General features: G+C 39.8%; 1 protein-coding gene and 1 pseudogene across 2 annotated transcripts; both read left to right on the forward strand.

Annotated features, from left to right (window-relative positions):
- The first annotated feature begins 4318 nt into the window (after positions 1-4318).
- Positions 4319-5978, forward strand: LOC102517256 (annotated as a pseudogene).
- A 2936-nt stretch (positions 5979-8914) lies between these two features.
- Positions 8915-22547, forward strand: SGO1 (shugoshin 1). 2 transcript variants are annotated; one of them, XM_032488700.1, is made up of 8 exons: positions 8915-9551; positions 11705-11853; positions 11937-12133; positions 15923-15999; positions 17799-17857; positions 18377-19192; positions 21214-21403; positions 21595-22547. In XM_032488700.1, exons 2-8 carry the CDS (start codon positions 11712-11714, stop codon positions 21710-21712), a joined length of 1599 nt encoding a protein of 532 aa, XP_032344591.1. In that variant the 5' UTR covers positions 8915-9551; positions 11705-11711; the 3' UTR covers positions 21713-22547. The 2 variants fall into 2 exon arrangements, with proteins under 2 accessions (XP_032344591.1, XP_032344597.1); XM_032488706.1 differs by lacking the exon at positions 8915-9551 and adding an exon at positions 9574-9856.
- The last annotated feature ends 3522 nt before the right edge of the window (positions 22548-26069 follow it).

Below are 26069 nucleotides of genomic sequence, written 5' to 3' on the forward strand. Positions count from 1 at the left end.
AGGTATAAAATAAGCTACAAGGATATATCGTACAACACAGGGAATGTAGCCAATGTTTTACTATAAATGGAGTATAACCTTTAAAAATTGTGAATCACTATACTGTACACCTGTAACATATACTACCGTACAGCAACTATGCTTCAGTGTTTATAAAAAAGGAGAAAAAACTACTTGTTAAAACTTTTAAATTTATAAGCCTTCACTAGATAAAAATTTCCTGGTTGTTTTTTAACGATAACGTTGATGTAATTTTGAATTAACTTTAAACAATGGCAATTACCATTTGGAAGGCAGAGTCAAAGCTAGACTTTTTCCATTTGGGTTAATGTGTAGTTGAAAGAGCTTTTCCAACCCCAATAGCCATTTAAAATCAAGTGTGTAAAGGGGGGGGGGTATAGCTCAGTGGTAGAGGTCCTGGGTTCAGTCCTCAGTAACTGCCATTAAAATAAGTGAATAAATAAATAAACCTAATTACCTCCCGCCCCCCAAAAACAAAACAAAACAAAAGTAACTAAATAAATTGAAAACATAGGCTTTTGAATTTCTGTATCACAAAATGCTAAGCCAAGTCTTTAAATTAGAAGAAAGTGTCTGATCACACAATGATGTGAGGCTTAAATTGTATACTTACCCAGAACCAGGAAAACCCAGCAGCTCAGTGCTCCTGGGCTCCCATAACAATTCTCCAGCTGAAATGCCTGTTCTCTTCTTTCCAGGCTCCAGCTCCTAGACTGTGGCTGGTTAGCCTCCCTCACCACTTAGTACAGTGGCCTCCAAGTCTTTATCTCCGTGTATCACCATCAGTTTAAAAAAAAAAAAAAAAGGGTGTTTAAGCACACAACTCCTTTTATTTGATTATAACTTATACATAGGTGCTACACTTCTGACAAATCATCTATCTTATGTAACATACACAAAAGTGGATTTAAAAGATGGGACAGTTCTTGCCCAAAATGTGTAAATCATGAGGAAGCATCAGGCAACTCCAAATGAAAAGAGATTCTACAACATAGGTGGCATTTATTCTTCAAAAATGTCCAGGTCAAGAAAGATAGAGATTTAGGAACTGTTCCACATTGCAGTGACCACTGAATGGCAACACACCATCCTGGGTAGCATCTTGAACTCATACAGGAAATTTTGGAGAAAAAAGGTAAACTTGGAGTGGAAATGGTGGATTCAATGGTAATCTCAGATGAATGTCGATTTCATAATTTTGATTTTTGCATTGTAAGTACACTCTAAATATTAAGGAGTACAGGCATCGTGTACGCAACTTGTGTTCAAGCAGTTCAGGAAAAAACAAAACCTGCAGTCAGTGTATCTGTGTGTGTGCCTATTTGTGTGTGTGTGGGGAGAGAGTAAGAAATGTGAATATGGACAATGTTAGCAATTAGAAAATCTGGCTGAAGGGTATACAGGACCCTATGGATCTTTGCACCACTTTTGCAGTTTTTCTGGAAATTTGAAATTGATTCAAAACAAGAAACATTAAAAGTTTAATATAAACAAACAGAACAAAAAATCCTTTGAAGTGGGGAGGGTATAGCTCAGTGGTAGAGTGCCTGCCTAGCATGCATGAGGTCCTGGGTTCAATCCCCAGCACCTCCATTAAAAAAAACAAATAAATAAATAAACCTAATTACCTCCCCCCAAAACAAAACCAAAAAATCCTTTGAAAAGATGACACAAAAATAGAAACTTGTTTTAAAGTATTCCATTTATTATAGTACAAAGCAATGCATTGATTTTATTAAAATACTAATAACCTTTTTAAATATGAGAATATTAAAAGTTATAGATATTTGTCCCATCCTCTTCTTTATGAAACTCTTCCAGAGGGAAACCTTCAGTGATCTTTTCATTAGTAAAAAAAAAAAATTAAGTTTCCAGATTTTAAAACCAATCCCTCTCTTAAAACATTAGATTTAGTGATTTAAAAGTAACTTTTGGGGGGAGGGATAAATTAGGAGTTTGGGATTAGCAGATAAAAACTGCTATATATAAACAGATAAACAACGTGGTCCTACTGTATAGCACAGGGAACTATGTTCAGTTTCTTATAATAACCTATAATTATAAAGAATATGAAAAAGAATATATGTATCACTGAATCACTCTGCTGTACACCTGAAACTAACACAACATTGTAAATCAACTAGACTTCAACAAAAAAATGTTTTTTAAATGTTTTAAAAAGTAACTTTTTATTGGTTAATATTTAATATTTTAGAATTTATGAATCAGAAATTTCACAATACATTTAATATCTATTCACAACTGTTTGAAAGGTTTAAATTATTTTATTTAAGACAATGTTTCTGTTTTCTCACAAAATAAAATAGAAATGATTTCCTATGAGACACTTAAAATCTTGACCACATTTTAATCATTTTCTACATTCCTGGTTCTCTCTTCTGTTTGTTATCAACATTGGGTAACATCCTCAGCAAATTCAAGATTCAAAATATCATGTAGGCAGAAGTGGTAATACATTTTAATTGCAAAAACATTGTTCTTCATTAGATCTTCCCCTCTACCCCATCCTCTTTCTGATCCACAAAGATTGGTAAAATCATACAGTTAAGTTGTCATTTAGCAGCCGGTGTCATAGAATAATCCCTTCCTGTCTCCTTACTTTTGCTCTCTGGCCTTTCCTGATTACTGACTCACAAAAGGGAGACCCTTCCATCCAGAAGTTCAGAGGGGAGGTGGAACTGTGCACTGACTTAAGAAAAGCACGTGAGGGATTAAGTACGCAATCGCATGAATTGCACAAAAAGGCCACAAAAAGGCGTTTAAACAAAGATTATATTTCATTTGAGTATTTTATTTCACCAGCGCATGATACAAGTTGCAGCGAGGGCTTATGTAATTCTGAAATAAGGTTCCTGGATATCAGTGCAGCATGTCTCCCTACAGCAACAGCCCTCAAACACTGAGAGCCATTTGACAAAGGTGCCTACCAGCACTACCGACCCAAGTGCTCCAAAAGTCAGTCACAAACCTACTGTGTACACAAGGTTGCTGAATACTCTTCTCCTATACATGGAATTTGCTGAAAAAGAAAGCCATGTGCAGGGAGTTGGTCTTCAGCAGTTTCCCCAGGTACAGGTAATGAACTACAAGAATCGTTCAAGAACACTCCTCCATGGACGTACAAGATCAAAGCTCCTTAGGGAATTCTCTCACTAGATGTGGACAAACTAAGAATCTTGAATGCACCTAAAAAGCCCACTTTTGCTGCAAACAGAAAACCCTCATAATTACAAACAAGCAGTATGACTTTTTTTATTTAAGTATAGTCGGTTACAATGTGTCAATTTCTGGTGTACAGCACAATGTCCCAGTCATGCATATACATACATATATTCGTTTTCATTAAAGTTTATTACAAGATATTGAATGTAGTTCCCTGTGCTATACAGAAGAAACTTTTTTTTATCTGTTTTTATTTATAGTGGCCAACATTTGCAGATCTCAAACCCCCAAATTTATCCCTTCCCACCCCCTTTCCCCAGTAACCATAAGATTGTTTATTATCTCACAAGCAGTATGATTCGATGAGTTAAAATTGTTACACTTTCCACATCAGTTTGTCCACAGTCTTCTCAGTCCGACCAGCTCTTGGTGAAGGGCCTGGTAATCCAGGACTGGATGTTGTTAGTGGTTATTTTAAAATGCTTGCAGATCAAGCCACCAAGTAGGCAACAAAGTCCCAGAACACCCAATAATTGTCCACATCTGGCCGCAGGTACAGCCGCCGGCCAGCGATGCAGGGCATCACAGCTGGAATCACTCATGCACATGTTTTTCTGGATAAACACTGGGTTATCCATTGGCACCTTCACTACGCACATCGTAGGTGAGCAGGGCCAGGTTGCTCCGCCCCACATTCACATTGTTTCTTTTTCCTTTTCCATGTCAGTTTTGACTTCAGTCAATTTTGACTTCAGTCCTGAGGAAAACATCAGGTTCTGAAACATTCATTTCCTAGTTCATATCAACTGTATATAAACACACATACACACACGCATACATAGACATGCACAATACTTGGGGCCACATTTTTCATAAATACTCCATCAACTGTAAATATTAGTTCATCTGAGTTATTTTAGGTAATTAGCACAACATATTAAAATGAAGGGTCAGGAAATTTCACAGTCTCACCTACAACCTGTATCTTGGAATTGAACTATTATCCAATTGCATCTAACTCTGGACTACAGTTAATTATACTCAGTACTTCTTAAGTCTTCATAAAGTAATTTTTCCAACCTTGGGAAAATAAAGAAGCTTGGGTGGCGGCTGCATGAGGGTCAGGAACCCTGACTTTTCACCACCAGGTCACCCATCCTCAGGACCAATCCCCACCCCCAATCTCGGGGCCCAGTCTCTTGCCTGCATCTCGGCCCCTCCGTTCTCAGATGAGGAGGTGGGCTCCACCCCCGCACTGCAGACACTGTACCTACTTCCAGGCAGCTGGGGTGCCAAATCCTGAGGTTCCCTAATGATCTTGCTTCCTCACTGCTGCAAATATAGAGCAGCTGGTTCAGCACACAGTGGGGACCCAGCAGGTAAACGAGGGACCATGGACACAGATCTCTGGGCGGAATCTCTAGGGTTGACCAGCTTCTCCCCACACATCCAAATCATCTCCGCAACTCTGTGGTGGCCTCAGCTCAGTGCACTCAGGTTGTGACACACAGCAAACAGGACAGAAGATGCAGTCACAGAAATGGACACCTCCGGATCTGCAGAGCAGCAGGTCATCTTGACCAGCCCAGATGGAGCTGGAACTCAGGTGATCCTGCTGCTGGAGACCTCCTGGGCCAAGCAGCTCACACTCACTGCCTCGGGCAACCTCATGCCTGGCAGGCTCCAATCGTCAGAGACTCTGCTTCTGTGAAGCGTTTCCTGCAGAAGGTCCAGGTCCAGCGGCCCCAGGTGGTAGAACACTGTGTGGTCTGTGGCAACAAAGCCTCTGGCCAGTACTCGGAGATTGGTAGTGGTGAACATTGCAAAGGAGCATTAGGAAAAGTGTGATCTACAGCGTCAGAGCAACCAGGATGGCATCAATAACCCCCACCAGAACCACCATCAGTTTTGCCCAGTGGAACAAAGCTTAGTGGTTGGCATGAAAATGGACTCTGGACAGAGGGAATGAAAGCCCTTTGATGTGCAAAGGGAGAAACCAAGCAACTGTGCTGCTTCAGCTGAGAAAATCTTTATCCAGGATCTGAGAAATCCTCTGAGAGCCACTCCTGCATTTGTGGCAGATGAAGATGGAACAAGACAAACAGGTCTGAATCCCAGAGGCTGTGAACATCCAGCAGCCTTTCTGTCACACATGAGGACGGTACCCCTCTTCGGACCATGTATTCTAAGGCTGAAACAAGCCAGCTCTGGGCACGCTGGCAAATGTAGTAGCCTCCCTTACCAATCTCCGTGAATCCCTTAACAGTGGTGATGCTTCAGAAGTACCGCCAAAGGACCAACCTGCAGGTGAGATTACTCGGGCTTTGATATCTTAGCTAAAGCGTTTGATACACAGACAGTGCCTCATCTTCAAGCCTGGCAGATGGCCTAGACACCAGTGGAGGAGGGAACAACCATGTCATAGCAGAGACCAGTCCATATCCATCACTGAGGTCCAAGCCCTCTTCCTTTTGAATACTTACATCACATGACCAGCCCAATTCCAGAGTACTTCAACACACACTACATCCACAAGTCTACATCCTGCCTGCTTTTCCTCTGCCTGCACCAGGTCAGTCCCAGCCCTTCGGGCACTTGGGCAGGACTGCACACCGGCCTGGTACAAGCCTGCTAAAATGAGCCCTTCACCCTTTGGCCTCACCCAGTGTACCCAGGTTATGAGTCTCTCCAACATCCTGGTGGCCACAGTCAACCACCTGCAGAACAATATCCAGCAGATTTTGGAACAATCTTTTAACTCAACTTGTATTTAGAAATTATCAAAGGGCAAAAACAAACTTTTCTAATGTTAGAGACCGGGATTAAAGAAAAGTAAAAGAAAATTCTTGAAAAACAAGACTTACATTTCATGGTAAATTCTAATTCATTTAAGAAAAAAAACTTAAGATAGACATTTGCAAATAATTTGCCATTAACATTCCATTTAATGCTCAACTTGTCACCTAAGAAGTTTTATGAACAGTGTTTCAAGAACACAGTAAAGTAAGTAGATGGGATGACAGAATTCAAGCTAATAGTCTCCTCCTTCAACAAATAAAGCCACAAAGGATTACTGTGCCCTTTTGCCTTGTATTTATAATAATGATTTACATTCATGTGGTCTGTGATGGCTTTCTCATTATATTCAAGAAAGCAGCTAATTGCCTATTGACAACAGTTGTCCTTTAAAAAAAGAAAGATTAAAGCTTAGCAAAAATAAAATTGTTCAGACAAGATCTGATTTTAAAATTTCAAGAGGTAATTTGATCACCTCTGCTTTTATTTACTTGTGTATTAAATATACTATACTCCAACTTGAGGATATATTTTTAAAAGTTTTGTCCCCCCCCCAAAATTATTCCTAGTCACCAAATTTTCACTTACCTATGTCATTATGATTAAGCATTTGGTGGAAATCAAAATCAATACTACATAATGAGCTGTAATGGGAAAGAATCTGAAAAAATATATGTATGTATGTATATGGTGTAACTGAATCACTATGCTGTACACCTGAAACTCACATTGTAAACTGACTACACTTCAATAAAAAAAAAGAATCAAAAAAAAAAAAAAAAAAACTACGTGTTGAAACAGGAATGTATGTAAAATTACACTAAAACTCTTATATGCCTACTGCTTAGTTTTAAAAAGACAAGAATTACCTATACCCAGATAATGCTCTCAGTTCACCTGGCAATAATTGCTATTATGTTCCCTTCTTTTAGATACAAAAAGGAAAGAAAATTAAAAGTTGACTACCACTAATTGGGCAAGAAAGGAAAAAGCAGCAATTTCTACAGATTAGTATTTTTTATTGAAATTTGCATTGAGAAAATTTTAGATTCTTGTGTAGTTGTAAGAAATTATACAGCAGTCCCTCGTACATTTTGGCCAGTTTACCCCAATGGTAAATTTAGCAAAACTGCAGGATAATATCACATCCAGGATGTTGACATTGATACAGTCCAACATTCTTAATGAGATTTCCTCAGTTTTCTTGTTCTACTCATCTGTTGAGTGCATGTGTGTGAGTGTATGTTGTTCTATCTTAAATAAATAAACCTAATTACCTCCACCCTCAACAAAAAATTTTTTTAAACTTCATAAAAATAAAATACAATATTTGAGTTAAAGTGTCGCTAATATCCAAGGCTTATTTGCTCCAAAGGGTCAATTCCAGTTTCTTAAAATTGGTAATAAAGAATCCCAGACTAGATTTTTTTAAGTCTTTAGGCTAAGAAGCATGAAAGTTCAGTGAGATTCAAAGTGAGTAGACAAGTTCAAAGATAAAATTGGTAAGACTTTTAAGACAGCAGCAGAGCATCAAACCAAATATGAAGCCCTTCTGAGTATGGGGCCCTGAGGACAAGGACAGTGTGTCACAGAAGCCATTTAGTGAGTACCCTGAACACTGTATGGCAATGGGGCAGCAAGAGACATGGATGGACACATATATTCCATGTGTCTCATCAGACTTCACTTACAATTCACAAGCTCAAAGATAAATTATTAAGCATTTCAAGATGGCAAGAGCAGAGCATGAAACCAAGTGCAGGGACTTTCTAAGCACAGGTCACATGTCCATGTGGCCAGCCCTGCTGTCACCATCCACTTCATACCCTCTGGCCTCAAGCCATAAGAGAACCTCTCTTCTTCCCTCTTAATGCTTCTGCACAGATGAGCCATGCTGCCTGGTGGCGGTAAACTGAGGACTCATGGAGAGGAGCTGGTGGGTGACACTTGGAAAATGCTGTTATTAGCTGGAGACAGCTGTTCTAATCTCTTCCACTTAAACCAGGAAGGTGGGAAATGAGGCCTAGTCTAGGGAGATGTAAATGTACCCTTTAAAAAAACAAAAAACAAAAAACTTCATAATAAATTGAATGCCTAAATTCAAATTCATGTGTCATTTATTCATTCTCTTATGGTCCCAGTGAATATTTATCGACTTACTTTAAAACGCTAAACAGACCTTGAAGATTTAACTATAAACAGGCAGATATAGTTCCTACCCTTCTGCATGGCCAAAAACAGCAGGAGGAATTGCAAGCAAATGAAAGCAAATTCAGAAGAGGTGGACCCAGGAATCATGGGGTTCTTTAAGGGCCAAACACTTAAAAGGAGCGTGAATTTCAGTCTTTTTTTTTTTAATTCATAATACATTTCTTAACTGAGGTATAAATGATTTACAATGCTGTGTTAGTTTCAGGTGTATTAAACAAAGTGATTCAGATAAATGTATATATTCTTTTTCGGATTCTTTTCCATTATACATTATTACAAGATACTGAGTATAGTTCTCTGTGCTATACAGTGGGTCCTTGTTTATCTGCTTAGTATGTAGTAGTGCGCATCTGGAACTTCATTTTAAATGCAGAGGGAGCCATTTAAGAGCTTCCTATTCAATCATATTTGCTTTGTCAAACTCACTCTAAAAAACATCAGGGGGTGGAGTATGTAGTCAAGAGTAGGTACCGGTGCAGTTCATAGAACGAGACTGGATAGCTGCCTGGATTGGGGACGGTGAGGGAAATACTGGGATTTGGATTTGAAAAATACTTAGTAGAACTGACAAGACTAGGTGACTGACTGGACGTGGAAAATCCAAGGGAGAATAAAGAATCAATATGGAAGATTCCCCAGGTTTCTGGGCATGTAATGGGAGGGATGCTGGTGCCACTTCCCGAGGGTTAAAGAGCCAGAGCTAGCGGGGCAAAGAGAAAGAACCTGGAGCTGACTATTTCAGGTCTCGGCAACTTCCCTAAGAAAATCCCGTTAATCCAAAACCCGCCCCCTGTTTTGGCTGGAACAGCCCTTCAGCGGCTTCCGTGCTGCAAGTGGACTGGGCGGGCAGCCAACCAAGAAGATTCTTTTCACAAGAGGGAGCCCTTGCGCACAAGCTCGAAGGCTGCCAGCGGGCTGACTAAACACACAGGAAGTGTTTGAACGCCCCCAAATACTCCCCGCTTACAGGTGCTGGAGCGGCTCCACCCCGTAAAAACCACCGACTCACGGGTGAAGGGCGGCGGGCTTGACGCCGCCTGACAAATAGCCCCGCCCCTCAGAGGGCGGGGCGGATGCCCGGATGTGGAGTCTCCGTGAGAGTGCGTCACGTGAGGCGCCCGTCCGGGGGCGGCGCCGTCGCGCCACGTGACCGCTCCGAGCCAGCCAATGGGAGAGCGCGGTGGAGAATTTCGAATGTGGCGGCGGCAGTCGGCGGGCGGCCAGACACGGTGCCTGCGAACCCGAGGCCCCGGAGGTCGGGGCGCGCACGGCCGGACTGCCTCGCGGAGCCTTGGGATGTGAGGAGGAGGGCGACAGCCGTGGCAGAAGCGGTGGCCGAGGTACGGTGGGGACGTCCCCGCGGGAGGCGGGTCTCCGACCCTCTTCCGGCGGCCCCTGCCCCTCCGCTCCGCTGTCTCGGAGAAAGAGGAGGCCGCAGGGTTCTCGGACGTGGAACCGGGGCGTCGTGACCCGCGTTCCCCTTCCCTCGGGTCTCTCTGTCGCGCTGAGTTCGGTGGCCAAAAGCTCAGGCTGCGGAGTCGACCCCCTCTGCTGAGCCGCCCGACCTGCGCTTTCCGCTGCTCCAGTTTTCTGCTAAGTGGGGACCCGCACCTCCCCCCTTGCGGACTTGTGTGACTTGTGATGTGTAAGTAAAGCGTTTGCGGTAGTTAAAAGCCAGGCTCGACGTGAGGGCACGCAAACCCGCAGCTGTTTTTTGTGCAGCGCGGTACCGTTGACGGCCTTTTCTTTTGCTGCTTCTCTTACCCCGGAGAAGCTGGCAGGGGCCATTGTCCTACCTGGCTGCCTCAGCACCAGGAATGTTGAAAGAATTATGACGGAGATCAAATATACTAGGTTCTTTTGAATCCAGACCCCTTCCCCTAATGCTGTACTGGTTGAGACTGCCACCCGCGCTGTTTTCGTTTGTTCTCTCCGTCACACCCCCTTTTAACACCATCGACCTGGACTGGAATGAAACTTCTCATACGGCAGATTTCTTTTGTAGTTTTAATTTGATCGCATGTAATGAAAGTTTTTTTTTTAGATAAGCTTTGCTTTTAAAATACCTTAACGAGGAGGTTATAGCTCAAGTGGTAGAGTGCATGTTTAGCATGCAGGAGGTCCTGGATTCAATCCCCAGTACCTCCTCTAAAAATAAATAAAACCTAATTGCCTACCACCCTCGCCAAAATGAAACAATTAAATAACACAGTAACTAAATAAAATATTAAAAAATAAAATACCTTAACTAGACTAACTTGGTCAGTTACCTAATCTGTCTGGCTCTCAAACATCTCCAGGTTCGCACTCCAAAAACTTAATTGTGGTAGGATATTTTATGCAACCCCTTTAACGTTAGTGCTTTTTAAAAAAATGTTGTGCTTGCTCTACTGGAAACATCCCAGTATATATTGTATCTGTATCGGCAGAAAGAAAATATTTACGTGAAATCTGTAACATCTCTATTTAAGACCCCAGAGGAAAATAAGGAAGGCTTGGAGAAAGTTTTCAAGAAAATGTAAGGTTCAGGAAAATACTTGACTAACTTAGAGGAGATGAAGGTATCCTTTATAGTGAAAAACATGTATGTCAAGATTTTTTTTTTTTTTTGCAGTTTTAAGATCTGCAAAGTACAATCTAACAGAAAAAGATGTTCATGAAAAGTAGTTTGACATGCTTAGTAGCAAAATACCCCACGTGTGATTTGCAGCATTGAAAGATTTAAGGATGCTTAGGTATTAATATACTCAATAGCATAGTCCACTGATGTGAGGTTTGGTACTTTGAACTGTATGTAGAATAGTACTTATACAGCGTCTTGTTTGACTGTACTCATGATTTACTGGGAGTTAGCTGCTCCGAGTTTAGAAATAATTTTGAGAAACTGGCATGTTCCTCTGCCCCAGTCCCTGCTTTTTCTAACTCAATGATTGCTAATAACAGCCTAGTAAAATTGTATATAGTGCTACATAGTATGACTAAACCTCTGAAGATCACCTGACTCTCTTGAGAGTGTGCCTATGTTAAGTAACTGGAAAGCAAAGCCCAGATACATGATTGCCTCTGAACTAACACTGTAAGCATAATAAACATTAAAAGTGGGCCGTAAGTATTGTCGTCAGAAACATAGTGAAAACATCAAATATATTAAGCATTTCCATAGTGCCTCATACATACTAAGCCCCCAATGAGTATCTGTTAAAGAATAATTAAGTGGCATATTACAGAGTCTTTGGGCTGGAAATCTGTATTTATTAAACCGTCCCTGTAAAGTACCCAAGGAGGATAAAATTATGCCAAAAATATTAATGAGATTTATAAGCTGCAAAGTCTAGGTAATGACCAGGTTAGCTGTCTACTTTGAGCTAATTCTACAGTTACTAAGTCTCTATTTAATCCACTTTTATGAACACTGTGTGTTTTCAATCATGTTTTATATTTGATGACATCATCTCGTAGGAAATTAAATATTTTTATTGTTTTAAATTCCTAGGCAGAAGATGGCCAAGGAAAGATGCCTTAAAAAGTCCTTTCAAGATAGTCTTGAAGACATAAAGAAACGCATGAAGGAGAAAAGGAGTAAAAACTTGGCAGAGATTGGCAAACGGAAGTCTCTGATAGCCGCGCCAGGCCAGATCATCAGTAAGAGGCCTTGGTGTTGTCCTTTCCATCACTTTTTATGGTTACATTTAATAACTAACAAAACATTTTTTATCCTCTTTCAGCCAACACTTCTACACTGCTGAGAAACTACCAAGACAACAACAGAATGTTAGTCTTAGCTTTGGAAAATGAGAAGTGCAAAGTGAGAGAAGCCCAGGATATCATCTTACAGCTGCGGAGGGAGTGTTACTACCTCACGTGCGAGCTGTACACGTTGAGAGGAAAACTGACTTCACAAGGAGCGGAAGAACGTGCCCAGGTATTTTCATCACAAGGGCTGAAGTTCTTAGGAAAAAATGTTAAAGCCATGAGTTAGTAGTTTAGATCAATTGTGTTTTTTAAATTAATTATCGGCAGCTCTGTTATCAGTGACTTCATCGGCACATCTGTCGCCAGGGCACCAGCACAGTTGTTGTGTGTGGCCAGCTGGGAAGGTTTCCGGCAAGGAGGTGATGGAGGCTTGGACTTGCACAACTCACTTCTGAAAGCAGGCAGCAAGACAGGGTACAGAAGAAGCAGCTTAGCCTTTTGCACAGTTGGTCCCTTTGAGTGGTCAGTGAAGTGAGTCAAAGGCAGGGCAGCTAAGCTGAAGGTCTGAGAGCGGTAGTGGAAGCAAGACTGGTCCTGAAGTGCTATAGAGCTGAGAGCAGCTTTTGTTCCATCCAGTGGGGTTTTGTAATGACTGCCTTCTTGGGGAGATGGGAAGTATTTAAGTGCTTTGCAGAGAATCACTGTTACCTCCCAGTTTGCTAAATAAGGACAGCTCTCCATTAACCCCCAAACAAGGATATCCTGAACATTTTGCTATCCACATTTCAGTCTATTCTTTGTGTGTCCAGGGATGTCTAGACCAGCCAGCCAAACTATAATGGGCATGGAGATAGTTTAATTTACAGTCTTCTCTTTGTCTCGTTGCATGTAATCCCTGGGAGAGCAGTGATGAGCCAGGGTCCCCTCTCTCCTTTTCCCGGAAGCCACTGCCAGGGTCACTGCCTGGAGCAGAGGAAGGAAGAAGCAGTGGGGAGTGTCAGGCGTTACCTGGACAGTCTACTTCCTTCCTGGCTGTCCGTCTGTTCGCCACGCCAGTGCAGACCATTCGTTGTGTTGGCACCTAGGCCAGGAAAGGAAGCCAGAGCATAGTGATGAGGGAGAGGGTGTGGACTCGAGAAAGGAAATCAAGTCACCTCTCCATGGACAGGAGGAGTCAAGTGAAAGACTTTTTGCTTCCGTGTAACTAAGGTGATCCCGTGCTGTTTCTCTGTATGATATACAGAATGCATGTATGTGTGTGGAGTCCCATATATAATACACACATGCCATATATACATATGTAATGTAGAGAATTGTCTATTAAGATTAGACGTGATTTTTTTTTTTAACTTCATGTGAAGGTCAGATTATTTTTAATTTCTTTTCCCCCTTCAGAATGTAATCTTTCCTAATTTTTTTTTCATTGTTTGGTCAACTAGTGAGGAAAAAAATTTCCCCAAAGACATTTGAATCTTCTCCCTTTTCACATTTTTGCTGAAATCACACAGAATAGTGTGACATGAGTACTCAATGAGATAATCAGAAAAACTGGTGAAAATATTCAGTTTTTGTCGGCATTTGGACATTTATCAATGATTTTTGAGTGTTGATTAAATAAAGTGTTAGTTGCTGGGTGAAAGCGTTCTTAGCATTTAAAACATCAAATTGTGTTTTCTGCTTCCTGTTGAGTGTGTCAAACAATCTCAACCATCATTCAGCAGTTGTGTGTCTGTGTTTATCAAGTCAATTTAGCAGTGATGGAAAAGCTTAAAATGCTTTAATAAGAAAAATGTTTTTCTTACCTACTAATAATTAACTTATAAGGATTAATCAGAATGTAACTTCTAATAGCCTTTTGTTCCCTTCATTTTATGATGGATCTTTTAAATAATTTTTGTATCACTCTATCATTAATTATTCTCCTTTATTTACCTTCAGTGATAATAATAGTTTTAGAACATTAGCTATATTGATTCTAAATTTAAAACTTTTAACAGCATTAAATATCTAGTTGTTTTGTCTCTGTTGAACAGTACTAACCTATTTCTAATGTCTACATAGTATATGTGCATCAAATTTCAAAAAGCAACTGAACTGAATTAGAATGGCTTTTAAGGAATTAGACTGCACCTCTGGTCTTCCTAGCACAGCTCCACATGTCTGCCCGTGTCTACACTGAGTACCCGTCCTTCCTCTGGCTCTGTTGGCAGAGGTGTCCCTGCTTCCGTCGAAAGCCAACCCTCCCCTTGTGCACTAGGTTCCCTCCTCTCATCTCCTCTAGGACTTTGCTCCTGGGAGTCTGCACCTGCTTCCAAGATGTATCTCCCTCTGCTGAATCATTCTCGCTGCTACAGATGCACTTCAGTGGCTCTCACCTTAGGAGGAGAAAATAAACGCATCCTCTCCTGCTCCCAGTCCCCTCTGTCTCCCCAGTCTCTGCTTCCATTCACAGCGGAACGTTGCCAGAGAGAACAGTGGACTTCCTGTCTTCACGTCTCCACTTCCATTTGGACTCACTCTTATCAGGCTTTTTTCCCTACCATTCTGTTGTCACTGTGTGTCAAGGTCCCCAAAACCTCCATGTTACCACTTTCCGTGGTCACATCTCTTTCTTGTTGGCCTTGAAGTACTTTATAACACAGGGATTACTCTACTCAAAATAATTTGATCTCTTAGCTTTCTCACCATCTTACTCTCTTGTTTACCTTTCTGGCTGTTCATGTCCCTCTGTTTTACTCACGTCTTTGCTTGTAACCGTCAATTGTTCTAGACCCATCTTATTCTCTCCCATAGATTTAAATATTGTTTGCCTGCTAGTGACTTCCAAATTTGTAGCACAAGATACACACACACACACACACACACACACACACACACACACACAGTTACTACCTGATATATCCACTTACGTATTTATAAAGGATCTCAAGCATACTTTGTACAAAGCGCAGCTTCATTTTCCACCTCCCAAGGATATTGCGTACTTCTGCTTCCTAAGTTTTAAATCAACTCAACAAAACAACCTACGCATTTACTCAAGACTCAAGTCGTTATTTGTTTTGTTTTGTTTTTTTTGGAGGGGGCAGGTAATTAGATTTTTTTTTTTTTAATGGAGATACTGGGTTTGGACCCAGGACCTCGTGCATGCTAAGCACACACTCTACCACTGAGCTATACCCCCACCCCCATTTACTCAAGTCAGAACAGTCAGAGGCTCCCCTCTCCCTTCTTGTCCCTACCTCCCCCCCACCCTACCCTACCCTGACCCTGTCAGTGCGAGCACACTCTGTTATCTCAAAACCTGCTGGGCCCCCTCACCACAGCCCTAGCCTTCCCGTGCAAGCTAGTATTATGTCTTGCTGGATTTACTGTGATGATTTCCTAACTCCTCCTGCCCTTGACTCCTTGCAGTCCGTGTTTCACACAGTGGCCAGACCAATCTTTCTAAAACTTAGATCATTTTACTTCCCTACTTAACATTTAAGTGACTCCCCATCACACTTAGTCTAAAACCCAAACTCACGGTTCTCAAGGCCCTGCATTATCTGGCCTCTGTGTGCCCACCCCCTACTGTGCTTTTCACCGACTGTGTTCTGACCCCAGTGGCCTTTCTTTTCTAAATGCAGCAAGGTTTCCCCTACATCATGACTTTTGTATGTGCTGTTTCCACTGCTTCCTCCTCCCCCTGCTCTTTCAATGGCTGGTTCTTTGCATTCTTCAGAATTCTGGATGAGAGCCCCCCCTCCCACATCAGTTACTCGCGGTCATTTCACCGGAGTATTTCCTTCATTGCATTTATCACTATAACTTTCCTTTCTCTTTACCGTGTTCTCTCCCTGCACTAGAGTGGAAGCTTTAAGAGGGTGGTCCTTAATCTTTCTAGCTGTGGACTCAGTTCCTGGAACAGTCTCTGGCACCACAGTAGACTGTCAGTAAGCATTTATTGTTGAGTAAATGAATACTCCATTATGAATATTTCAGCCGTACCAGTGTTTTCTCTGTTTTAACACATTAACAGGACCAGAAAGTATGTCCCTCTGGAATGGACTGCAGTAGTGACACCAACTCCAGGGATCTGCTTGTGGAGGATTCACCGTTAGTATCAAATTCATTATCAAGATTATTAATACCAAGAAATATTTAATTCTGTGATCCATTTATGAAAGGAAATTAGCATCATACTGACCCTTATATTTGGAGTCTGAGTTGTAAGAATGTATTTCAGAAAACTTGGTATGTTGAAATTCTGTTCTATAAAGCCAAGCCAAAGCTTTCTAATATTTAGTTACTTTTTTGATGTCTAGAAGTGAGAAGTTTCTCTCGAGTTTTTGAACTACTCCTTTTGATTATGTTTTTCTGGTATCATGTCTTTATTCTAAGGAGGGTTGGTTATTCAAATGATGGTGTTTTGCCAGTACTACAAATAGTTTGATTTAGAAAAGAAATCTAATAAAATACCATATTTAACACAGCTGTCACTTTGGCTAATCCAACTGATTCTTAAATACCATCAGACCCCAAACACCCTCTTCTCTTCTAGGATTAAGCACACTTTATTTGTTTGCTTATGAATTATCGAAATATAATTACATACAGTAAAATGCACAAATCTTAGGTACACAGTTCGGTGAGTTGGACTAATGTACACTCCTGTGATCCAAAACCTGAGTTAAGACACAGACTTAAGATACTACCCTCACTCTGGCCCGGGGTTTCTTAGTCTTAGCACTGCCGACATTTGCGGCCAGATCATTCTTTGTTGTGGGCACTGTTCTAAGCATTGTGGGATATTGCCAGCATCCTTGGCCACTACCCACTAGATGCCAGTAGCACCCTGCCTCCCACAGCTATGAGAATCAAAAGTGCCCCCAGACATCGCCAGGTATCCCCTGGGTGGGGGGAGGTTAACAGTCCCCAGGTGAGAGCTGCTGCCGTAAACCGTTCCCTCAAGTCCCTTTCAAGTCTGTGCCCCTCTCCTTGCAGAAGTAATCACTAATACGACTTATGTCCCCACATTAGTTTTTTATTTTTTTGTGTTTGTTTGTTGGGGGGTGGGGTGATTAGGTTTATTTATTTTTAGAGGAGGTACCGGGGATTGAACCCAGGACCTCATACATGCTAAGCACGTGCTCTACCACTGAGCTATCCTCTACCCCCTCCACATTAGTTTTAATCATGAATAGTTTTTAAACTGTTGAATGTTAAGATCTGATGAAATATTTATGTCATGACCAAAAAGTAAAATGAGGTAATTGAGTTTTTAGAGGATTTCTGAAATTGTTATTAGTTGGTTACCATAACTCTGTTACCTACACTTGTACTTAAGTTTTGATGTCCAGAGGGAAATTCTGTACAGAACATAAAGAATAAAATGATAATTAGAATGAAACAGCCATATTAAAGCATAAATAATGGAAATTTCTTGTTCCATGAACCAAAGGGAGACAAGATTTTTGAAGAAAGTGAACATTCAGAGGAGTCAGTAGTTAAGCACCATAAAAGTATGCATTACCAGAAAAAATCACAGCTCAGGTAATGATAAAGCAGGCTCCTAAAGAATAATCACATCGAATTTCTTTAATATGTTTTATGGACCAATCTGATTGGCTGTTTCTCCAGCTAAATGAAATTACAAGTTACAGCATGTTTTCAGGAGGAACTGTCCAGTGGGGTATGTTAGTTCCTCCAGTGAGAGTTGAGTGTCAGCCGTAACAAATCAGCCTCCATGTATTCAGGATAGGTGTTTTTGGTTTCTTTTGATAACAGAGCATACGTACTGATTTAGAAGGGAATTATGATACTAAAGAAAAGGAAGAAACTTGATTTGTAGAAAATCTTAAAATTTGTTTTTATTGCATAATTGTTAAATAAATTTTTTATTGGTATTTTCCAAGGCAAGTTCCTCTTCAGGAAGCTGACTTTCCAGGACAAGGAGAATCATCCCAAATAGAAGGTGATTCAAATGAAAATCTAAAAATATTGTTAAGGTCAAGATAAGATATTTGAGAACAAGTAACATAATTAAATTTCTCTAAGTCTGATTTTGTTACCTTTTTAAATCTGCTTGTCTGGTATTCTGCTCAAAGCAAATATCTGTTTATTTATACAGAATGTAAGAGTTTTAAAATACATCCATTTATTTTGCCAAATGTATAATCAGGAACCTTGGCTATAAGGATGCCTGTAGTTTACTGAACCTACTGTGTGTCAGGCTCTGTGTTAGGCACTTTATTTACATCATCTTACTAAACTCTCATAACAGCCTTGGAGTACAGGCACGGCCCCATTCTATATAAACTCAAAGGAGTGAGGAAAGGTTAAGTTCCCAGATTTGTATTTACTTACAGTAAACGTGGGGAAACTACAGAATGACTTTCAATTTTTCCATTTTTAGTTTTGAATTCTGAGATTCTTGAAATTAAAATTTCCATAAAGTAAAACTATTTTTCTCATTTGTTTTTTAAATTATCAGAGCAAATACCTACTGTTTCCCAAGACAGACTGGGATTTGATTTGGATTCAGGTGAAGAGAAGTCAGCTGACAGTGTCTTACCTAGAACTGTGTCTCTCCGTCGCAGTCTGAAGAAACCTGTTAATAATCTATGTGAGTTCAGTAGCTTGGATGATTTTGGAATCAGTCATTTGTCAGAGCAGTCTTTTGAACTGAAAAGAATTAGATGTGTACACCCACCAGGAAACATGCACATACCTGAAAATGTAGAACAGAATGTTTATCGATGGAACAAGGATCAAATTAACTTACCATCAAAGCAGATTCACCCAGGACACTTTACTGAAACAAAAGAGGACATTTTACAGGACAAATCTGAACAAACTGAAAACAAGCACAGAGACGCACTAGGAGGAAAAAGAAAAGAGAGAAAAAAAGCTAACAGAAGGAGGAAATCAAAACCTGTATCAAAATATAAGGGGAGCAAAAGTGAAGATAAAAAAAACGTTTCCAAAAAAAAGTTGGGTAAATCTGTCACCTGCAAGGATGCTTACAATTTTAATTTGGAAGAGGGTGTTCATCTTACTCCTTTCCGACAAAAAACGAGCGAAGATTCTAAAAGAGAAGAAAACAGCAATGAATCTGAAGCGAGCATCTGTGAATCCAGCAGCTCCGGTGATGATTCTGACGACCTCTATTTGCCCACGTGCAGGAGCCGTCAGGATCTCACCAGTGAGTCACATAAGAGTCCAGTCACCCGGCCTCGATCTAAAAGAGCACTGAAACATAGCGGTGAGGAGGAGACAGCGGGCTCTGAGCCAACAAAAACTCCTAGTAGTAAGTGATCTACTTGTTTGCTTGCGTTTTTAATGTTTATGATAAATGATCACTCCTGGTATTATGTACTATACTTGCCATCTGTTTCTCTGGGGGAGGTTAGAGACTTACCATCTGTCTCTTTGGAGGAAATTACAGTCTGATTAAATAGTGGGGGATAGAGGGGTGGGTGGAAATCACAGTTGTGTTGCTTTGACCTGCTTTAAGCTAATTTAAATCCTCTTTAAGAACAAATACTACTTGTTTTGGAGAAAACATTTTTACTTTCAGTAAATGAAGCCTTCCAAGGTGAGGAAAAAACTTTGGTGGTATTGGGTTGAATTAAAATATCTATTATACATTCCCATGAAACATCCCCTTGAAAATGAAATCAAACTTGAATCCAGTGACCCGTAACTTTAATGGCCTTGTTTGGTATTCAACAGGACCGTGATTTAACGTAACTTTCTGTTTAGTGAAGGCTGACTAATAAGACCAAGAAAGACTTTCCCTCAATTGATGGACTTAGGATTCTTTTGTAAGGTATTTGTAAGACATGCAAAAACTGTGGCTTAGAAAATCTCGCTTTGATTAGTTAGATCAAAAAATAGGCGTGGTTCAAATGCTGATGATACAGCCTGCACCTGCCCACAGATTCTCATCTGGGACTTTTCGTTATGGTGCTAAAGCTAACATAAATGGGTTGTATCATCCTCAAAATATTGTGATGCTGGTTCATTTGGTCCTCAGAACAACTTTGTGAAGTGTCCGTGATGCCATGCTTGTTTTGTTTATAAGGAAAACTAAGGCCGAAAAAAGTTAAATGACTTTCCAAGGTCAACCAGTTAGGTGATGGTATCATGCAAATATCTTTTTGAAAAATGTGCTGTAATGATGTTACAGTAAATCAAACAAGAGTGGCAAAATGTTGATAATTATTGAAGCAGGGTGGCTGGAGGTTCATTACACTGTTGTCTCCATTTTTGTGTATACTTGAAATTTTTCATAGTAAGTTTTTAAAAGGAAAAAAAAATACACTCTAAAATAGTGTTGTTCAGAGTTTGGTCCTCAGACCATCAGTATCAACATTACTTTGAAAACTTCTTAGAAAAACAATCTCAGACCGTACCCTACATTCTTGAATCAGAATCTGCATCTTTTTAACAGATTCCGCCAGAAGATTTATATATGCATTGAAGTGTTAGAAGCGTTGTTCCAGAACATAGCAACTGATCTGATTGTTGTTTAACCATGTTTTCCAAACTGAAAGTTGGAATAATTAGTGTAGTACAATATGCTTATGTGGGGACAAGAAAGACAGAGTATTTGAAACCCAGATAACCCTGGAGAATGGTTACTAAGTATAAAGTCATTTTATGGTTCCAGTGTAGTTTTTCTTGGGAAATGATTTGCTTTTTAAAGCAATTTTCAGAGATTGTCTTGCAGTGTTCTTACTGTGTACTGGGTACCTGTCTCCCAATATAGATGTGGCTCCCAGGTAGAATAATTTGGATGTTTATGATAGAAAAAACCATTGGAATCTTTTTAACCTACTAGCTTTACTGGAGGGAACCCCTTTTCTCCTGGTTTACACAGAGACTATGATTTCAAATTTTCACTTATTTAGTAAATGAGTTCACGTGGCTTTTTAAGACCATATGAAGCCATCTGATGATAAACTTTGGAATTGAAATAGAGGCCTGATGATTCTGAAGAGCAAAGTGTGACTAAATGAAATTGCAGAGTTTAAACTAATTCTTTGTGCCCAGGCTATCCCAGGAGAATTGTAATTTCTCTTTAATTTTTAAGAATTTTAAGTTTCAGTAAACTGTTACTTTTAGTCAGTTCTTCACATCCACAGTAATTAATATTGTCTAGGATGAAAAAGTGATGAACAAGTGTTTAAAAATCTATATTATAAAATGCTGGATTGTGTATACATTTAGGATGTGTAATTGCATACAGTTTTAATTCCTGTGTTTTTTTGTTTTTTGGTTTTTGGTTTTTTTTGCAACCATATTCAATACAAGTTGTTCTTGTAGGTGCACTACCTGAGACTCGCCGGTCACCTCATTTTAGCCTGAAGGATATCACAAATGTCCCCTTGTATCCTGCAGTGAAAGCCAGAAAACTTTCTCTTTCTCCAAAAAAGAATATAGAAAGCCCACCAGTGTCTCTGCGCAAGCGCAGGTGCACAGCCATTGTGAACTATAAGGAACCCACGCTCGCCTCGTAAGTATCTGACTTTTAATGTTACGTGTGGGGGGAGTAAGGTTGTGAGTCTTACTTGAAATACACCATTTTGATGAAAAACTGAAGTAGGAATATTCACAATGGCATTCTTTCCAATAACTTTATACTGAAGAGTAAGTTAATATTGGGAAGCTTATAATTAGGCCTAAGGGTTCTTTTCACCCTTACAGGAAACTGAGAAGAGGAGACCCTTTTACAGATTTGTGTTTCCTGAATTCGCCTATTTTCAAGCAGAAAAGGGATTCCAGACGCAGTTCAAAAAAAAAAAGTACGAAGCAGATACAATGAACCATTTGTTGGATGCTGTTTAAATTCATCCTACACCCCCTTCTATGGCGCCACAAGAGAATCTGTAAGATAGCGTTCAAGTGGGTGGAACTCTTTCCGTAGAGTAATCTCTTGACAAGACTCTTCAATCATGAACATTTCTTCAGAACTGTACATCAGATGTGATTTTTTTTCCTTCAGCCTTTAATAAGTTTGGTGTTTTTTTCCTTTTAAAGATAAATAATTGGACTTAAGCATTATAATAGTTTAGAATTCTTACACTGCCTAAAACTGTATTTTAGTCAAAATGTATCTTAGACCAACATTTGGAAATTAATAATGTTCATTCAAATTAAGATGTTTTAATTATAAGGCATCTTTATTTTTTCCCTTAAGTGGGTAATACTATAATTGAATGAATGATTTTTGAAGACAGGCTGAGAATCTTTTGACACTTCCCTATGTAATATTTGAATAAGATAAACCCTTGGCATTCACAGTAGGGTACAGCCGTTGTATTTGACTTTTCAGATAAAACGTGTAAATCATGATTAGAGAGTCAATGTTTCTCAGGCTCAGGGACCAGGTAAGTGACTAGCTCTGAACCGCCAGCTCTCCGTGTACTTGGTGCCTCAGCAAAACCACAAATGATGATGTCCTGGCCTTTCAGGATGGCGCCTCATTTGGTCAGAAATCCCAGATGTGGAATGTGTAAATGCCAAGGACTCTTTTGTGTTTTTGGTGAACTAGTAAGAGGGAATTAGTTTGGTTCTGAGAGTTTGAAGCCTGTACTTGTATATTCCTCTTTAAACTTTAGTTACTCATTTTTAAAGAGCAATAAAATTTGTATAAGATATTGCTTGTGTTTTCCATCTGTTCTTTAAACATTAGAGGTGGAATCCCTCTGGTTGTGGAAGGTCTTGACTCTGAGTCTTCACTGGTCTCACCCCTCGTGGACGTTTCTCTCCTGGACCTTGGTTTTCCCTGCAGTCACCGCCCCAGCACACCCCCTCCTCATACTTTTCCTCCTCCCACTGCTCACTGTGCAATCTCCAGGTCCACGATCAACTCGTCTTATTTCACTGGTGACTCTTCCAACCCGGACCTCCCACTTTCTTGGTTGCGTCTGCACGTCTTCCTGCATTCCTTAGCAGCCGTCATCCTTTCCATCAGCCAGAATTTGGCTCTCCGTGATGGAGTCACTGATGCATACATCCTGCCTTCCCATCGTAGTCTCTTATTTTTCCAGTTTGTTCAACCACTCCCCTTACACCTGTTCTTTAAATTCATGGACGTTCTAGAATGGCTATCTTAATTAAGATTAAATACAATTTAAAGTTTAATTTCTCAGTCACAATTGCTACATTTCAAGCGCTCAATAGCCACACATGGCTGGTGGTTACCACGCTGGGGACAACGCGTACAGAGAACGTTTCTGTCACCGCAGACAGTTCTATTGGGCAATTTTGCTCTAGGCCCACAGCGTGCAACCTACAGTCTGCAGGCTAGACTCAGCTGTTCGCCTGCTTTTGTGCGGTCTGCAAGCTAAAAATGGTTTTTAGGTTCTTCAACACTTGCTGTTGATTTTGATGATAGAAAACACTAGCTCCAAACCCCAATGGAGTGCTTACATAATGTCCTTGATTTCGCCCCTTAGCCTACAAAGCCTAAAATACTTACTCTCCAACCCTTTGCCAAAAAAGTTTGCCAACTCCCGCTCTAGACCATTGACTGCCTTTACTTTTACTTTATAGATTTTCCTTTGTGACATTTTTGGATCTAGCTTTGATACTCACTTTCCCTTCTGTCCAGAATCAATTACTTTTCTAAACTTGGTGGTTTTGTACTATTATAATTTTGTACTTTTAATATTTCATTGTTCTTGTAATATTTATCCATATACAGTTCATTGTTTTGCATTTTAACATTTTACATGAATATTATGTTGTACGTCTCTTTTTTGCAACTGACTTTTTAGGCTCAACATTGTTTTCTTAGGTTTATCCACGTTGGCAGATGTAGATTATTTTCATCCATGCTCAGTATTTTGTAAATAAACCAGACTTATTCTTTTGAGAAACAAACTTGCTTCCACTTTTTCATTGTTACATATTAGTGCTGCAGGTAATATTCTCCATTCCTTTATGCATGTGAATAAGTCTCCATGAAGTTACTACCTGGACGTAGGATTGCTCTGTAAGTGGTTGTTATCAATTCTGCTGATACAAGGAGTATATCATTTTCCTAACAGTTTTTAAAATTTAAATACATTATTTCTTAATTTTTATTGAAGTATAGTTGATTTACAATGTTCTGTGGGTTCAGGTATGTACCAAAGTGATTCAGTTTTATATATATGTGTGTGTGTATATATATGTGTGTGTGTATATTCTTTTTCAGATTGTTTTCCATTGTAGGTTATTACAGGATGTGGATTATACTTCCCTGTGCTATGCGGTAGGTCCTTGTTGTTCATCTATTTTATATACAGTAATGTGTATATGTTAATCCCTAATTTATCCTTATTTATCCCTCCCCATCTCCTTTCTCCTTTGGTAACCCAATTTGTTTTCTATGACTACAAGTCTATTTTCGATTTGTATATAAGTACATTTGTATCTTTTTTTTTTTGTTCCACATATAAATGATACATGATATTTGTCTTTCTCTTATTTAACTTAGTATGATCTCTAGGTACATTTGTGTTGCTGCAAATGGCAGGGTATTCTGTTTTATGACTTAGTAATATTCCTCTGTGTATAATATAACACTTTTTTTTTAATTGACGCTTGGTCAGTTTACAATGTTGTGTCAATTCCTGGTGTACAGCGCAGTTCTTCAGTCATACATGAATATACATACATTCATTTTCATATTCTTTTTCACCATAAGCTACTACAAGGTATTGAATATATTTCCCTGTGCTATACAGTATAAACTTGTTTATTTTATATATACCAGTCAGTATCTGCAGATCTCGAACTTCCAGTTTATCCCTTCCCACCCCCCTTTCCCCTGGCAACCACAAGTTTGTATTCTATGTCTATGAGTCAGTTTCTATTTTATATTTATGTTCATTTGCCCTATTTTTTAGATTCCACATATAAGTGATATCATATGGTAGTTTCCTTCTCTGGCTTCACTTAGAATGACATTCTCTGGGGCCATCCATGTTGCTGAAAATAGCATTATTTTATCATTTTTTATGGCCAAGTAGTATTCTGTTGTATAAATATACCAAAGCTTCTTCATCCAGTCATCTGTCAATGGACATTTAGGCTGTTTCCATGTCTTGGCTATTGTAAATAGTGCTGCTATGAACATTGGGGTGCACGTGTCTTTTTGAATTAGGGTTCCCGCTGGATATATGCCCAGGAGTGGGATTGCTGGGTCAAAAGGTAAGTCTGTTTTTAGTCTTTTGAGGAATCTCCATACTCTTTCCCACAAGGGCTGCACCAAACTGCATTCCCACAAGCAGTGAAGGAGGGTTCCCTTTTCTCCACAGCCTCTCCAGCATTTATCATTTGTGGGCTTTTGAATGATGGCCATTCTGACTGGTGTGAGGTGATACCTCATAGTTTTGATTTGCATTTCTCTGATAATTAGTGATACTGAGCATTTTTTCATAGGCCTTTTGGTCATTCGTATGTCTTCATCAGAGAATTGCTTGTTTAGGTCTTCTGTCCATTTTTGGATTGGGTTATTCATTTTTTTTTTCTTATTAAATTGTATGAGCTGTGTATATATTCTGGAAATCAAGCCCTTGTCAGTTTCATCTTTTGCAAATATTTTCTCCCATTCCATAGGTTGTCATTTTGCTTATGGTTTCCTTTGCTGTGCAAAAGTTTGTAAGTTTAATTAGGTCCCATTTGTTAATTTTTGCTTTTGTTTCTATTGCCTGGGTAGACTGCCCTAGGAGAACATTGCTAAGATTTATGTCAGAGAATGTTTTGCCTACAGTTTCTTCTAGATTTATGGTGTCCAGTCTTACGTTTGAGTTTTTCAGCCATTTTGAGTTTATTTTTCTGTATGGTGTGGGTGTGTTCTACCATCACTGATTTACATGCAGCTGTCCAGCTTTCCCAACACCACTTGTCAAAGATATTTTCTTTCTCCATTGCATATTCTTGCCTCCTTTGTCAAAGATTAATTGACTGCAGGTGGGCCAGTTTATTTCTGGGCTCTATTCTGTCCCATTGATCCACATGACTGTTTTTGTACCAGTTCCACACTGTTTTTTGATTACTATAGCTTTGTAGTATTGTCTGACATCTGGGACGGTTATGTCTCCAGTTTTGTTCTTCAGTATTGCTTTGGCAGTTCTGGGTCTTTTGTTATTCCATATAAATTTTAGGATTATTTGTTCTAATTCTGTGAA

Source organism: Camelus ferus, chromosome 1 (genome assembly GCF_009834535.1).
Source record: "Camelus ferus isolate YT-003-E chromosome 1, BCGSAC_Cfer_1.0, whole genome shotgun sequence".
Classification (NCBI taxonomy): domain Eukaryota; kingdom Metazoa; phylum Chordata; class Mammalia; order Artiodactyla; family Camelidae; genus Camelus; species Camelus ferus.

Excerpts from the sequence above, each read along its gene's own strand:
- SGO1 (XM_032488700.1), top strand. The coding sequence starts at position 11,712 with ATGGCCAAGGAAAGATGCCTTAAAAAGTCCTTTCAAGATAGTCTTGAA. Across the intron at positions 16,000-17,798 it reads CTGCTTGTGGAGGATTCACC|GCAAGTTCCTCTTCAGGAAG; the intron begins GTTAGTATCAAA and ends GTATTTTCCAAG. Across the intron at positions 19,193-21,213 it reads GCCAACAAAAACTCCTAGTA|GTGCACTACCTGAGACTCGC; the intron begins GTAAGTGATCTA and ends TTGTTCTTGTAG.